At 44.9% G+C, this 16,150-nt stretch overlaps 1 protein-coding gene across 2 annotated transcripts in view; it reads left to right on the forward strand.

Moving 5' to 3' along the window:
- IGF1R (insulin like growth factor 1 receptor) overlaps positions 1–16,150 on the forward strand; it is a 325,080-nt gene that overhangs the window by 270,233 nt on the left and 38,697 nt on the right. For both annotated transcript variants that reach the window (XM_003788643.2, XM_012804437.2), the window contains exons 6-10: positions 4,883–5,097; positions 7,219–7,345; positions 9,235–9,473; positions 12,593–12,760; positions 12,979–13,183. In XM_003788643.2, coding sequence (XP_003788691.1) covers positions 4,883–5,097; positions 7,219–7,345; positions 9,235–9,473; positions 12,593–12,760; positions 12,979–13,183 — 954 coding nt within the window. The remainder of the gene's footprint in view (positions 1–4,882; positions 5,098–7,218; positions 7,346–9,234; positions 9,474–12,592; positions 12,761–12,978; positions 13,184–16,150) is intronic.

Genomic DNA, 16,150 nt, shown 5'->3' on the forward strand with positions numbered 1-16,150 from the left:
TGCACTTTTGACAGTTCCCTGGAACTTTTAAAAAATACACACTCAACCCTGTGACCTGGCGATTCCCAGGTTTGCCTAGTATCTATGCCCACCCACTGGAAGCACTATTCACCAGCAGATGAATGGATAAACAAAATGTGGCACAATGGAATACTACCCAACAATAAAAAAGAATGAAGTACGCTACATGTCGCAACATGGGTGAACCTCAGAAACATTAGTCTAAGTGGGAAAAAATAAGTCCAGACAGAAAAGGGTATGTATTGTATAGCTGTATTATTATGTGATTCTCAGAAAAAGTAAAACTATAGAGACAGAAAGCAGATAGGTGGTGGCTGAGGGTAAGAGTAGATTGAACACCAACTAGAACAAGGTGTTCTGGGTGATGGAAATGTTCTGGAACTGGATAGTGGTGATGGTTGGACAGCTGTATAAATTTACTGAAGCACATGAAACTGTATACTTATGATGAGTAAGTTCTTTGGTATGGAAAATATACTTCAGAAAAGCTATTTTAAACAAAACAAAACACACAGTGAAACAAGAAGAAATGTTTTCCTATTATCCAGGTGGTGCCAGGTTCCAAGTGTGTTTCCCAGCCTTCCCTGAGCCCCTAAAAGGTGGTGTAACTATCGGATTTGGGGTAGATTGGAAAAGGTGTAAGTAAACCAGTCCAGCTGCTGGTGGCAAAAAGGCCGAATACGGTTATCAGCTGCGGTTTGGTTGCTCAGTTGCTGTTGACAGCTCCGTGTGCTGGGATCTGATGCCCCCTAGAGACAACCTTGAAGAGACAACAGTGTCTCCTTTGAGAAATGAACTACAATTGGTTATATACTTGCAGATATTTTTTCAGTGTATCAGCAAGGGCTGAAAAGAGGGAACTGTCCCTTCCTACCTCCACAGGCCGCAGACCTCAGACTCAGCCCTGTTTGTCAAGGCACAGGACTTTCCTATTCTCTGAGACTTTGTTCCAGGGGACTTCGACACTTCAGAGAGCAGAACAGGTCATCCCACACCTTTGTGGGATGATTCAAAGCTCACAGTATCCTTTTATATTTAGCCCATCCGATTTTTCCAACTGGCTTAAGGGCCAGCTGAGCAGGGCAGACATCTCCAGTTTGCAGCTGAGAGACTCCAGCCTGAGACAAGCTGAATAACTGCTTTGCCTAAGTCGTCACTTAGTAAGTGGTGGACACGACGCTCACCTGATCTTTGGATTCCCAGATAGCATGCTCCCACCCCCAGCAATTGTGCCAACCTTCACTTCCCTCCCCACCCCTCCCCTTAGTGGAAGCAGGTGGGAAGTGGTGCTACTCAACTCAGAAATTAAGACAAGCTCCTGATTGGAGTCACAGATGCACCAGTTGAGTGTGTGCTACCTGCTTGCTGGGGTTTATCTGGATGCAGATAACATACAGGTGCCCTCGAGGAAATAACTGGTTGCACCAAACCCACCCCTTTTGGCCTACAGATTGGCAGATGGGACCTACCCAAGTATAGAAACGAACACTTTCTGCAACATTAAGAAGGCTGAAAGCCAAAATACCAATATTCATAAAACCCAGGCATCATGGAGCCTGTGGGAGCTAAAGAAAAATAAACAACTTAATTTTTTAAAAATATTCTTTGAATGTAAAGACAGTGAGCTTAGAAACAATTAGGAAATCACATTTACTGAGTAATTTACTTAAGTAGTCATTTCCTTTAGGAAACAATGAAAATTTAAGCATATGTATATTTTGAAGATGTACAGATGGGCTTCTGCCTTTGATCATCTTTTAAATCTCACCTTGTCATGGAAGGAATTTGGGGGCAGCTGAGCCCCAAGCTGGGGTTGGAAACACAGGAGTGATATTGATGGGCAGTTCTTAATGGTTTGGTTATTATTTTGACAAGGTTTTCTTATTTTTATTTTATTTAGCTTCCACCAGCTCCATGATGCCTGGGTTTTATTTATACTGGTATCATGACTCCCTTCTCAATGTTACAAAAAATGTTTGTGTTAACTGTAAAAAGATAATCTTGACTTTTCAAAGTGATTAATCAAATACACAATTTCAGTGTGCCTGCCATTCAGTTGTCAGATTCCTGATTTATAATTCATGTTTTCTCCCTTGGGGAGAAGAATGTTTTGTTCAGAAAGTATTTTTGGTCAGGTTCTGTTCCCAGCTCGTGAAAGTAGTTTACTAAAAGAGGGCTCATCCTAGGCTGAGATGGAAGTTTGACCTGGTTAATTGGCCCTTTCTCTCAGCCCAGAGGTTTTTTCCACCAACGAGGAGATTTTGAAGGTAACTCAAATACCTAGAAGTGGCCAGATCTGTTGGGGTCATTGTGTTGACACTGCAGAATTTCCTTCAGAGCAGGAAATGTTCCCTGATCAAAAATAGGTGTTTGACAGGACAAATCTTTTTCTGCTTCCAAATCTCTCTTTCAGTTGTGTGATGGCTCAGAGTCCCACCACCCTCTAGTAGTGTCATACGCAGCCTGACAGTGAGAAGGAATAGACCTGGATGGGGTCTGGCCCAGGGACGACAGGGCCAAGTGAGCCGTGTCCCAAGCACTGCCTTCCTCCCACCGGACATACACGTTGCATTGCATATACTATGTTTGGGGTCAAGGGTTCCTTTTCCAGGGTTTTCCTTATCCAGCATTGCATATACTATGTCTGGGTTCTGGGTTCCTTTTCCAGGACATGTGTTAGGGAGTGTAAACTCTTAATGAGAGGAAAGGATTATTGGCTTGGATGTTTTTGCCACTGATTTGGTGCCCAGTACTGTGTCCAGAGGCCTAACAATGGCTTTGTGAGGAGCCTGGCTTGCTTTCAGAGGTGCTGTCTTGGAGTCACTTGTTAGTTCCCTGAGTCCCTGTGTAGATAGGTCTCCTGGCCCCACCTCCAGCACAGATGTGGACAGGGGCCCAGTGCTTAGGGAGAAGTTGGGCTTCAGGTTAATGGGCAGATTCCCCCTCAGCTCTGGGACCCCTTCTGGGCCTTTAGGTCTTGGACTCTTAAAGTAGACAGAGAGTTTGGATGTCACCTGTTCATAAGCTGCACTAAGGGACCTGTAGCTCATTAATGGCAATTCTGGTCCTGGTCCCTGTCTCTGGACTCCTTCCTGGCCTGAACTCCCTAGGGAATTCTCAAGCAGACGTCACTGGGCTGCTTGGTGGCACTGTAACCGTAACTTGTGCTTTGCTCTAAATAAGACTCAGGCCAAGGCTTGGCCAGCCAAGAAGAAGTGCTGGAGTGGGTGTAAGTGCAGGTGCTTGCCCGGGCAGAGGGGTGCCCCTTGGATATAGCCTCCAGCTTTGGGAAGGCTCTGTTAGTCCTGGCTATCCTGGCTCTGCTAAGAAGGCAGTGTTTTTTTCTTTGAACATTTATATGTTACATCTGGGAGTGGCTCTTAGAAGTCAGTCTGAGTGCTGCACTAGTTCCTAAACTCAGCTCTTGTTTTTTGGGGTTTTTTTCTTTCTTGAGACAGAGTCTTGCTCCCTTGCCCTAGGCAAAGCACTGTGTGTCATAGCTCATAGCAACCTCAAACTCCTGGGCTCAAGCAATCCTCTTGTCTCAGCCTCCCAGGTAGCTAGGACTACAGGTGCCTGCCATAACACCTGGCTATTCAGTAGAGACGGAGTCTCACTCTTTCTCAGACTGGTCTTAAACTCCTGAGCTCAGGCTGTCCACCTCAGCCTGAGCGTAGCTCCAGAGTGCTAGGATTAATGTGAGGTCCCTAAACTTAGCTTTTTACAAGGTGTAGAAGGAAGGCCCAGAGTGAACCTGAGTCTAGGGAGTAGAAGGAAGAGAGCAAGGGTGCACAGTCAGCCACGGCATTGTCTGTAGGCTGCACCAGGGCCAGAGAGAAAGGTCTACAGCAGGGGTCTCTCTCCACATCCTCAAGCTGTAGCTGTCTACTCTCACTTCTCCCAACACCTGGGTAGATAACTGTTGTCCCCTGTCTTCCCTTCAGGGGACAGCTGGGTCTGCTGCATATGTGTACACCCACTGTGACCTAGAGCTGCACCTGGCTTGGTGGGCTCTGGAGCTTCCAGGACCTGCTGGAGCTCAGCCTCTGCTAGACCAGTGGTTTCCAAGTGTGGTCCTGGGGCCACAGCAGTGGGTGTGTCATCTGGTACTGTTAGAAGTGCAGACATCTCTGCCCACTGCTGACCTAGTGAATCAGAAGCTTTGGGAGTGATACGCAGCACTCTGAAAATCAGCTTTGTGCATGCTGAACTTGGACAAGCACTGTGCTAGATACCAAGTTCCATTGCTACCCATCAGGGACATCCTCTCCCACACCTTCTACAGGGACGAGAGCTGGGGCTTCTCAGGGTGAAAATGAAACTGGAGGAAGAAGGCCCAGGGCTGGTCCACCCCAAGCCTGTCTCGCTGTCCCATGCTATTTCCCATCCCTTTGTACACTGCTGATTGAGTATGGGTAGGATTGACTCCTGGGGATAAGGGAAGACTTCACAGCAGACATGTAAGCTGTTCCGGTTGGGTAGCAGAGCACATCTGTCTCCCATGGACTGATATTAAGTGCAATGTACATACTCAGCTCTGAGAAAAAAGAACCTAAAACATTTCTTGAGAATGATTCAAGTAACATCCTCCAGTATGAGAAGCATTATTTGTTGGTAATAGAGATCATAACATTAATTAGTGTCTTAAATTGATTTCAGTATGTTGTCTTCAAATCATATTGCCATTAACACGGACTATCCGTTCTTTTGTTTTTTATTATTTTTTCTATTCATTCTTATATTGCATTAATAAGTAAATCTCTCATTGCCAAAGGAAATGAATTATGAAGCAGGGGGCAAAAAGTTGAGAGGGGGCCAGAGCTAAGGGCAGGTGCACTAATGTTGGTTTCTGTGCTTCTAGGAATTACTCCTTCTACGTCCTGGACAACCAGAACTTGCAGCAGCTATGGGACTGGGACCACCGTAACCTGACTATCAAAGCAGGGAAAATGTACTTTGCCTTCAATCCCAAATTGTGTGTTTCTGAAATTTATCGCATGGAGGAAGTGACAGGAACTAAAGGACGCCAGAGCAAAGGGGACATAAACACCAGGAACAATGGGGAGAGAGCCTCCTGTGAGTTGATACGTTCAAAACAGCATCGGCCCAACTATTGCACTAAGGGTGGACCCGCTTCCCATCTGGGACAGTGGCTTTCCTTTGCAGCCCCCTCCTTGTTTCACTTGATAGATCCGCTACACCACCTAACTAGCACTTTGCTCCTGCTAATGTCTGCCAAGTCTATAGTGGGCAGCTTCATAATGTATTCATATTTATAGATTTTCATGAGCATCTATGTGAGTGTGTTAAAACACGAATGAATAGGTTCTTATGCAGACTTTAAAGCATTGTTTACAGAAGGCATAAATGTCCTTTAATACATAGAGGCATGGTTAGATTATTTTCGAAGAAGAACCGGTATACTTTAGCCCTGTGTGCTCTGGCCTGGGGGATGGAGTGGTCTCTACAAGCACAGCCCCTGTGTGCCATGGGTTCCCTGTCCTGTGGACACATCTTTCTCCCACACCGATGTGAAAAGGATGAAGTGAGCCTACATCCCCCAGCTGATACTGCTTTTTAAATTTAGAAGAATATAATCACAGCCTTGTGCTGAGCATGAAACTTTTTACTTTCAGATCGCCTGTCAGAGATAGAGCAGTACAATTCTCATCTACCTTTGTGGAGGAAACTGCTTCTAAGAGCTTTGTGGCTCTGTTTGGCTGGATAGGGTTATAAATTGTCTCTTTACCTTTGGCTTTTAATAAGGGAAGGGTATTGGAAAAAAAAATACAGTAATTTATATGATCAAGGGTAATTTGTGTATGCATGCCCTCCCCCACCACACACACACAGAGCTATCTGTGAAATGGTTAGCATTAGGCTGTGGTCTGTTTTGCTGGTATTTGGATTTACCAGCTGATGCTCAGGCTCCTCAGGAGCAGTGTAAGAGGAGGGAGCTGGACCCAGAGCTAGAGAGCCGCTCACAGCCAGCGCCATCTCCTCCCATTGCCCACCTTCCTCCCTCCAAAGCCCCAGCCTTGCCGCCTGCTTTGACTATAGTAAAAGCAGATGTATCAAAGTATTTTCAAAGTCCTCTTCTTCTCAAGAGTCAGCCAGACTGACCTGTCAGATCGTGGTTTCCTCTCTAAATAACACTTCAGCAGGACTGTAGCATTTCCTGATCCCAGTCTAGCGCATTTGGCCCTAAAGACCTCTTAGTTTTTTACAGCCTTTGGTCTCTCTGCTTCACCTGAGTGTGTAGTAGGATTCAGGCAAATAGGGGAGAAAGCACCACTTGTCAGAGAGCTTCTGGTCTCTATGGGGTACTCAGTCATCAGTCCTTCCCTGGTTCTCATTAGAGTTTGAATTTGGTCCACAGAACAGGAGGAAGCCTGGGGCAGCTTCCCTGCCCTGCCTGTCAGCCAAGACTCCCTTCCTGTGGGGTATACTGGGCTTGGCTGAGTGGAAGTGTTCTTGTTTCGTCAGTGTCTAATCTAGTGCACCCGTGTTTGTCAGCACTGCCTGGGGGTCTCAGAAGAGTTCCTGTGTCCTTCTAGTTCAGTGGTTCTCAACCTTCCTAATGCTGTGACCCGTTAATACAGTTCCTGTGGGTTGTGATGCACAGGTTGAGAACTACTATTCTAATTTGATACCAAGTGTAGACCAAGAAAGGTTTCTTTTTGTGGTGCACCTGTGGTCTCTTAAAAGCAGTTTCCTCCACAAAGGTAGATGAGAATTGTACTGCTCTATCTCTGACAGGTGATCTGAAAGGTTTTATTGTTTATATAGGCGCAAGCAGATACCCATCACTGCAGAACAGGTGCCACCATCTTTTAAGAAGATTTGGCTTAAAGTTTTACTCTAACCCCAACAGGCCACTTTTGGTAGCCAGCATCTTAGAGATTAGGCAGAAAGATAAGGCCTCCTTATTCACTGAAATGTCCTCCTCTTTCAGGCCAAGAAACACTCATAGGTTCACATCTAATTCCCTGGGCAAGTAGCAAGTACCCCTGACTGAACTAAAACAAAGGAATGACCTTCATCAAGCTCCACATGGGGAAATGCATGAGTTCTCAGTAGAGAGTGAGAAAGGGACCTAGCGTACATACCCAGCTTTGGGGAAGCTCAAGGCCAAGCCAGGTGCTTTTCAGAGATGTGTGTTTCTCTGTCCCTCATGGACGTACCTCTGTGCCCCAGGTGAAAGTGATGTCCTGCATTTCACCTCCACCACCACGTGGAAGAATCGCATCATCATAACCTGGCACCGATACCGGCCCCCTGACTACAGGGATCTCATCAGCTTCACCGTTTACTACAAGGAAGCGTGAGTTTCTGCGTTTGGTGGTCATGTTCTGTTGACGGGGCTGTGAAGGCAGGAAAGGCCAGTCTTTTGGTCACTGTATGGTTGGATGAATAAAGGAAGTCAGCAGAGTCCCTGGGGAGGATCATGTTGTATGTTTCTGCTTCATCCTCATGCACCCTCCCTGGCTGTCCTGTGATATCCGTCATAGCCCGTGATAGCCACAAATGAGAAAAGATTAGCTTGAGGCCTTTTAGTCTTTAGAGGATGATTAGAGATGTTTGAATAAAATAGACCCAAAGAGAGGAAAGTTTGTTGTTGTTGTTTTTTCAAGAATTAGGTCAGTCCAAACTGTCATGAACTATATGAGGGATTTGGTTGACATACTGTTTCAACCCTCATGTTTACTAGTCCTATTCAGGAAATACCCATGGCTCTGTAGAGGTGGCCCCTGGACTATTGCATCATTTATTCCTGTCATTGTTTCCCTGAGCCTCTCCTAAGCTATGCCCCTCTGCTCTAGGTCATGAGCCCTCCAAACAAGGGCAAGAAAATAGAGAGCAACTTTCATGTCTCAAACCTTTGGTGGCTTCCCCCAGAATCTGCTGGGGATTCTTCTTGAGCCATCAGGTGGCATTCACCTGTCTAAGTAGCCACACATTACTCCTCCAGATAGCATTCTCTTTTTGTTTCTCCCTTTACCTCTTGTGTCCAGGTGGTTCCCACAGACTACTTAGGCATCTCCCTTACCCCGGTCTGACTTAATGCTACGGGCCTCTCTCCCAGGCGCTTGGCTTCCCAGTAGCAGGAACCAGAGGCACCAAAGGCAGCGTCTTGTACCCTTTCCCCCTTCTGGTGCAGGGTCCTGAAATCGTCATGACCAATGAGAAAGGGGGTGTTCAAGATTACTAGGCATTCAGGCTTTTTATATATGGGCATTCCTCATGATCTCCCGCATGGCTACAGACAGGGTTACGTTAATGTTAGTCTCTGAAACAAGCCAATGGCCTACAGCGGTCTACCTCTATCCAAACAAGCATCTTTGCAAGGTACTTTATTTTTATTTAGTTAGTTGCCGTTTCTGAGACAGAGTCTCACTCTGTCTCCTTGGGTAGAGTGCCGTGGGTCATCACAACTCACAGCAACCTCAAACTCATGGGCTTAAGAGATCTTCTTGCCTTAGCCTCCTAAGTAGGACTACAGACGTTTGCCACAATGCCTGGCTTTTTTTTTTTTTTTTTTTAATGTAGAGACAGGGTCTCACTCTTAGTCAGGCTGGTCTTCGGCTCCTTAGCTCAGGCAGTCTATCCACCTCAGCCTCCCAGAGTGCTGGGATTACAGGTGCAAGCCACTGCACCTGGCCTTTGCAAGCTATTTTATTCTCTCTAATATTCACACCAGTGCTTTGGCAGTGTCAACTGGTAATTTCTCTAAGGAGTTGATGCTGGTTTCCAAGATAGTCTGCACACTAAATATTTGAGTATTATGAGATGCTTAAGTATTAGAATTGTTTGTGAGCAATTTAGATTTTTAGGAGCTCCTTTTGTTTTTCTTTAGGAAAGTCATTTTTCTCCAAAAGGTATACCAAGTAGCTGATGTTTGCATTAAGTGACTGTGCTTGTGTTTTTCTGAATGGTAAAAAAATCCTGTAGTTGAAAGGGAGAAAAGTAGCATTTGCACTTGTTCTTAGGGAGCAGTAGCTGTAGAACTTAACTCTTCTTGAGGTGGACTATTAAGTCTATAGTGCGTAAGTGTAGGAAACTTAGAGTCCAGTTGCCTAATGTTATTCTTCTATGAAAATATAATTGAGTATTTGTTTTATTTGGAACTCCTGTTACAGAAAATGAAGGTTTTTGAGTACTTTGAGGTCAGAGCCCTGAAACCTTCTCTGAGTTTGATCAATTGTCTTTCAGACCCTTTAAAAATGTCACAGAATATGATGGGCAGGATGCCTGTGGCTCCAACAGCTGGAACATGGTGGACGTGGACCTCCCACCCAACAAAGATGTTGAGCCTGGCATCTTACTTCATGGGCTGAAGCCCTGGACCCAGTACGCTGTTTACGTCAAGGCTGTGACCCTCACCATGGTGGAGAATGACCACATCCGTGGGGCCAAGAGTGAAATCTTGTACATTCGCACCAATGCTTCAGGTACCCACACCTGAGATGAGCCCCAGCACCCCAGGTTTCCTCATGAGCTCAGTTTACTCACATGAGATGTAGTGGTAGTGCTAGCAGTGAACTCTGCCTCTCGTCTGTCTTGTCAGTACATTATATTGTTTCATACTCTTTTTCCCACTTCTGATACCACGGACTCTTTGTTTCCTTTTCTGGTTTTGAAAAGTCTGGTTTCAGGACCTTTATCCTGTCTCACTGCTGTGTCCTGATGAGCCCAGATCCTCCAGGGTGCTGGGTTGGTTTTACTGGAAGGGCCCAACCAGGAAACAGCTGTCTTTGGCTGCCCTTTTTGTTTATTTTGATGTTTCAACCTCCAGGAACAAACTGAAACCACGCCAATCTGTTCTACTTACTTCATGTGGTTCACTGATTTTTCTCATCTTCATTCTGTAACCATTAGGGTTCCAAGGAGGTAGACAAACGTTGAAAAACTGCAGACATAGTATGTCGTAGGTATTCAAAATATTCACTGATGAAAAGTTCATCCATCTCCCTTTATCTTCATGTTCTAAACCACCTCATTTCTCAACTCCACATCTGGAAACAATAAAAGCAAACATTTGGTTATATTTTCTAAGTACATAAAAACTAGTTTAGAAATAGGAAAATTCACTTCACTTATGAATTTGCTGGTTGTCTTGGTCTGTTGGGATGCTGTAACAAAAATGGCATGGTCTGGGTCACTTGTAAACAATAGAAACCGATTCCTCACAGTTGCAGAGGCAGTAGACGCCAAGATCAGATTTGGTGTCTGGTGAGAGCCTGCTTTTGGTTCATAGATGGACATGTAGATTTCATCGTGTCCTCACACCGTGGAGGGGTGAGGGAGCGCTCTAAGGACTCTTTTATAAGGACGCTAATCCCATTCTTAAGGGCTTCACTCTCCTGACCTAACTGCCAAAAGCCTCACCTCCTATTATAATATCGCCACTTTATGGGTTAGGATTTCAGCATGTGAATTTGGGGGGCAGAAGCTTTCAGTCTACAGCATTGATAAACATTCTTTCATAGTAGCCATTATTTTCATGGGGAAGGTGTTTTTAAATACCCATAAACTAGCATAGACTGAGTTTAAATGGTAGAGAGGGTAAGAAGAAAATGCTGATGAGGAAAACCTTTGCTTATGCACACCCACTTCCTTATCCCCTCCTGCCACATTGCCTTGATTCTGTTAAGAGGGCACGATCATGGCACTGACAGTAAAGTATCTGTAGAAATAAATTTGTCATGAGCTTCTGATCCTGGGCATGGGTTGGTGTATCAGAGTTTCAATGCAACAGAATAAAGGGTTTTGTTTTGTTTTTGAGACAGGATCTTACTCTCATCACCGGGCTAGAGTGCAGTAGCCCAGTCATAGCTCACTGCAACTCAAAACCTGGGCTCAAATGATCCTCCTGTTAAGCTTCTGAGTAGCTGGGAGTACAGGTGTGTGCCACTGCACCCAGCTAATTTTTCTTTCTTTTTTTTTCATTTTTTTTAAACAGAATTTCCCTCTGTCACCCTGGGTAGCTCACTCCTGGACCTCAAACTCCTGGACTCAAGTCATCTTCCTTCCTCAGCCTCCCAGGTAGCTGGGACTAAAGGCACCTGCCACCAGCCCAGTTTATTTTTTCTGTTTTTGATAGAGATGGGAATCTTGCTTTTGTTCAGGCTGGTCTCAAACTTCTGAGCTCAGTTGATCCTCTCAACTCTGCCTCCCAGAGTGCTGGGATTACAGGTGTGAGCCACCACACCTGGCCCAGCATAAATTTCCCATCTTAAAAATTGGAAGTAACCCTTTCCAGCAATTCACTGTAATTGGGAGAAATTATAAATTTGGGAGAAACAAGAATCTCTTCTTATTCTGACAAATTCTTAAGAAACTCATTTCTTTTCCCCAGAGGGGGAAACCAAGTACTGTACAAATTGAGTGAGTTCACTACATTTGGGCACTTAGCCTTGCAAGTGGTAGGGACAGAGAAGATCTTTCACTGCTGTTTTTTTGTGATATCTATCATTGAAATATCCAGGAATAAGCTGTTTGTTTATAAAGTACTTATTTTTGGAAACGTTAAAGAGGTCAAGCATCAAGTGGTTATGTTTTTTCTTAAAAAGCTGGCATTAGTCATAACTAATCCTTTTCCCAAAGTACATCCTTTAAAGGTGTTCGGAACCTTGTGTGTATTATATACCCTAAAGCACCCTCAAGCTGTTCATCCCTTTCAGATTTTAAAAATCTGGATGAACACATTGCTTAAATAATATACAGTGGAAGTGTCTCTTGCACTTTGGACAAACCATCAGAATCAATGCTTTCTTGTGAACCCAGTGAAAACAAGATTTCAGTGGTCCATTGTATATAAGGCAGGTCTGGGTTTGAGTTTGGAGATCAATAGTAAGTCAAGCTACATCAGATTACTATGCTCTGCCTGTAAATCAATATTCCTTTTGCTGGTAGTAGAGTCTGTTCTTTTGAATCAGGGTTCCTGTGTTTGCGTTTTTTAGACTGCCTTTCAGAGTCACGTGTCAGCTGTTCCACTCAAGTATGATTACAGAAATAGTGGGTTTCCACGAGATGCCTTTCCCCCCGTGTCTCTTACGTGTGGGGGAGTGACACACACTCTCCACCCCCCCCCCCTTCACCTCCTTCTTCCATTTTGGCTTCTTGCCATTTTTATCAGAGATTCAGAATCTCAGATCAAATACTAGTCAGCCCGTTTTCCCATTTGTTAAAACTGCTGGAGTGAAAAGCTTTGGAGACTGACAGTTGTAACTAACATGTGAGAAATAACTGGTGTTGGAATTAGCTGTAGATTTTACATTGTCTCTTCTAACCCTGGCTGTGCCCCAGCAACCTTTTTTCCATTTGCCACTCAGTAATGGTTGTTTTCACAGAGATTATCCAAGAAAAGACATCTAAAGGGAAATGTTGGCCATTTAAAGTAACACTATTTCAAAGCATGGTTCAGTTTTCACTTTGTGTTCCATTTTTCATTACTATTTTCTTCTCCAGGTCAAACATGTAGCTTCCCATCTGTTTGTGTTGAGTGTCTGATAGGTTGCTCTTGGGTTTATTTCTCTTCTCTGAGGCTGTTCTTTGATGCCCTTTCCAGTTCCATCCATTCCCCTGGACGTGCTTTCAGCATCAAACTCCTCTTCTCAGCTGATCGTGAAGTGGAACCCTCCTTCTCTGCCCAATGGCAACCTGAGCTACTATATCGTGCGGTGGCAGCGGCAGCCTCAGGACAGCTACCTTTACCGGCATAATTACTGCTCCAAAGGTAAGGAAGGATGCTGACAGCAGCCAGGACAGAGGGGTGCCTGCTCACTCACCTTGTGTGAACATTCCTGAGCCCTGATACTAGACAAATCAGGTAACAGTGTAGCCCTTTGTTGGAAACCAGCCCTCTTCCTGATCAAAGGTGTAACAGCTTTTGCTCACAAGCATGTGTAATGCCTTTCCTTCCCACTCTCATCATGGCTTCTGTTTTCCGAGAAGACAAAATTCCCATCAGGAAGTACGCTGATGGCACCATTGACATCGAAGAGGTGACAGAGAATCCCAAGACTGAAGTGTGTGGTGGAGAGAAAGGGCCTTGCTGTGCTTGTCCCAAAACCGAAGCCGAGAAGCAGGCCGAGAAGGAGGAGGCTGAGTACCGCAAAGTCTTCGAGAATTTCCTGCACAACTCCATCTTTGTGCCCAGGTACCAATTTGAATTTCAGTTGTCAGAACCTGCTGCTCAGGAGGGGAGGGGGTGGGAGGTCCTATTGCTTATTCTCTATCAGGTAGTTTGTGAGTCAGCAGAGAGGGAATAGCAGGAGATGAGGTCAGTTTGGTGAGGTGGAATCCTATGGAAGCTGGTTAGCCCTGAAGGGAAGGGGACCAGGGCTTGGTTGCTGAGGGTGGCTGGTGTGACAGGTGCTGCCACCCATCAAGCCACCTAGCCTCCTGCAGAGAGCGGGTGGCTCCCCATGGCAGAGAATAGAGGTGAAGCTCAGAGAGCTGAAATCACTCGCCCAGGCTCATGGAAACGAGTAAGAAAAAGGCAGGATTTGGGCAATCTCTGTCCTTTCTGCTTCTCCCCACTGCCACTCTCAGCCTGGCAGAGAAGGAATGGGCAAGAAGAAAAAAAATGAAAACATAACCAGATGCCACAGGCATCCTGTGCAAGTAGTTAAGGAAGCAGCCTAGAAAACGACCTTTCAGAGTCACACAGCCCCTTCTGCAAAGGCTCTGCTCCTCTGCACTGAAGTGGGTTTCTCTAAAGCAGGGACAAAAATGGAGGCAAATAAATGTTCATAGCAGGACTGCTCATAGTAGCCAAAATCCAGGACCACCCCCAAGGTCTGTCACATCAGCAGGTGAGTGGATAACACAATTGGCTATGCCCATGCAGTGGGATAACATTCAGCCATGAAGTGGCAGGAAATTCTCTTCCATGCCACAGCATCAGTGAACCTTGAAAACACCATGCCAGTGGAATAAGGACAGGCACAGAAGGACAGGCAGTGTGATTTCATGTGAGTGGTTACATGGAATGGGCAAATTCAGAGTGGCAGAAAGTAGAGTTTAGCAAGAGCTGGGGTGAGTGAGGAATGGTGAATTATTCCATAATGGGTAGAGTTTCTGTTTTGGTTGATGAAAATATTTGGAAATAGATAATGGTAATGGTTGTATAATATTGTGAATATAATTAATACAACTCACTTGTTTCCTTAAGAATGCTTAAAATGGCAAAAAAAAAAAAACCTTTTTCCCATATATTTTTAATTTAATTTTACTGCAATAAAAAGCAATAAAGAAAATATGAGATCAGACAATTAATTTTGCGAACTCATCCTAGAAAAAGTGCTACATACTTCAAAATGCTGAATATCACTATTGTCACCTTTAAAGTACTCCCTTTGTGGCCAGGTGTGGTAGCTCACGCCTGTAATCCTAGCACTCTAGGAGGCCGAGGCAGGTAGATTGCTTGAGTTCAGGAGTTTAAGGCCTACTTGAGCAAGAATGAGATCCTGTCTCTGCTAAAAATTGAAAAACTAACTGGGTGTGGAGGCGCATGCCTGCAGTCTTAGCTACTCAGAAAACACTCTACCCAGGGTGACAGGCTAAAACTCTGTCTCAAAAAATAAAAAAAATAAAAAATAAAGTGCTCCCCTTAGGAAGCTGTGCACTGACACCAGTGCCTAGTCCCCCTTCAAAGCACTTTTTCTAGGATGAGTTTGAAACATAATCGTCAGACCTTGTAGTTTAAAAAAAGAAAGAGTGAAAAAGTTCAGCAGAATAGCCCAGTTAATGTCTCAGAAAGAAGATGGAAAAAAGAGTGGTAGTCGTGGCTCTCTTTCTTTAGTGCAGATTTTGGAAACATCCTTGTGTCTGAGGAGCTGGCTTTAGATCAGTGTGGACCCCAGGGGTCCCTGTCCACGTGTGTTCTCTTGCCCTCTCCACACTCCCAGGGCCCAGAAGCCTGTAGTGGCTGCTTTCTTAGCTTATAACAACATAGAGTTTTCAAAGTGATTTTTTTTGTTCCTGCTAAGTGACCATCCCAGTACTTGTAAAATGGTCGAAGACAGCTATCTTACCCTGACAAATCAGTAAAGCAGGCGATAGAGACCTATTAGAACTGGAGGTCCTGTTTCCTTTTGAAAATGAAACTCCTCATTCCTTGGTGGCTTTCTTCCCCCTCCTTCGCTCTCTGACAGTAAAGCCCCCAGTGCTGGGAGGAGGGTCTGAGAGCTTACCAGAGCTCTCCCAACCTGCCCTGCCAGGGCTCTGACTGCAGGTAGACTGCCGGGGCTCATGAATCAGCTTGGTAGCTTAGAGTTCATTGCTGTTGTCTTCTCCAGGATATCTTTGTATCACACATAGTTCCTAGAGTCAGAAAGTTTGAGGACTGGAAAGAACATAAATATGTTTAAAAACTTGGACTCAGGTTCAGTGACCTTCATCAACCTGATTAATAAGGAGTTGATTGGGGACATGATCCCTGCTTTGGTACATGTCAGGGCTCTCTCCCTTTGTTACGTTGCTTCTCCACATAGCCCATTCCACCCAGGCTGGCAGAAGCTTAGTTGGTAGCAGTTCCGTCACCACAGGAAAGGATGAATTAGTGTCCCAAGCAGGTTGGGCAGGAAGTTTGTTTATTCTCTATCAAAGGCTGTTAGTTATGTTGGTGTCCTGTCTGTCATACCAGCCCACCACCAGAGGTTCAGGACTAGAAAGATTTTACTAAAGGCTCCCAGTTTCAGTTTTAATTACAGGGCAATACCTTTTTCTTATCAAATATGGAACAATGATGCAAAAGCAATTGTGGTCAACGCAGATGTTATTAATGCACAGTCTCCATTTTGTTGGGTTGAAAATAAGTTTCCTCTGATGGTTCCGCTCATTGGACACGGTTGCCCATCCCTTAGTCCTTATTCTCTCCTGAGATAGGTTTGACTCGTGATTCTTTCTTCCATGGATGTGTCGTGATGTCACATTTCGTCCATGGTGAGAGGCTACAGTATCTAAGAACTTAATGTTCGTTTTTTCCTCCTACTGATCTGATAGAATTCAGGTAAAGGAGTTTCGAGATGACAGGAAGGCTGATTTTCTGCTTTACCACTAAATTGTCTAAGAACAGTTTTGGTGGCTGAGCCAGCTAAGTCAGATGTAGCTCCATCCTCAT

The sequence above is a fragment of the Otolemur garnettii genome, unplaced genomic scaffold (assembly GCF_000181295.1).
Source record: "Otolemur garnettii isolate 467f Iridium unplaced genomic scaffold, OtoGar3 scaffold00029, whole genome shotgun sequence".
In the NCBI taxonomy this organism is placed as follows: domain Eukaryota; kingdom Metazoa; phylum Chordata; class Mammalia; order Primates; family Galagidae; genus Otolemur; species Otolemur garnettii.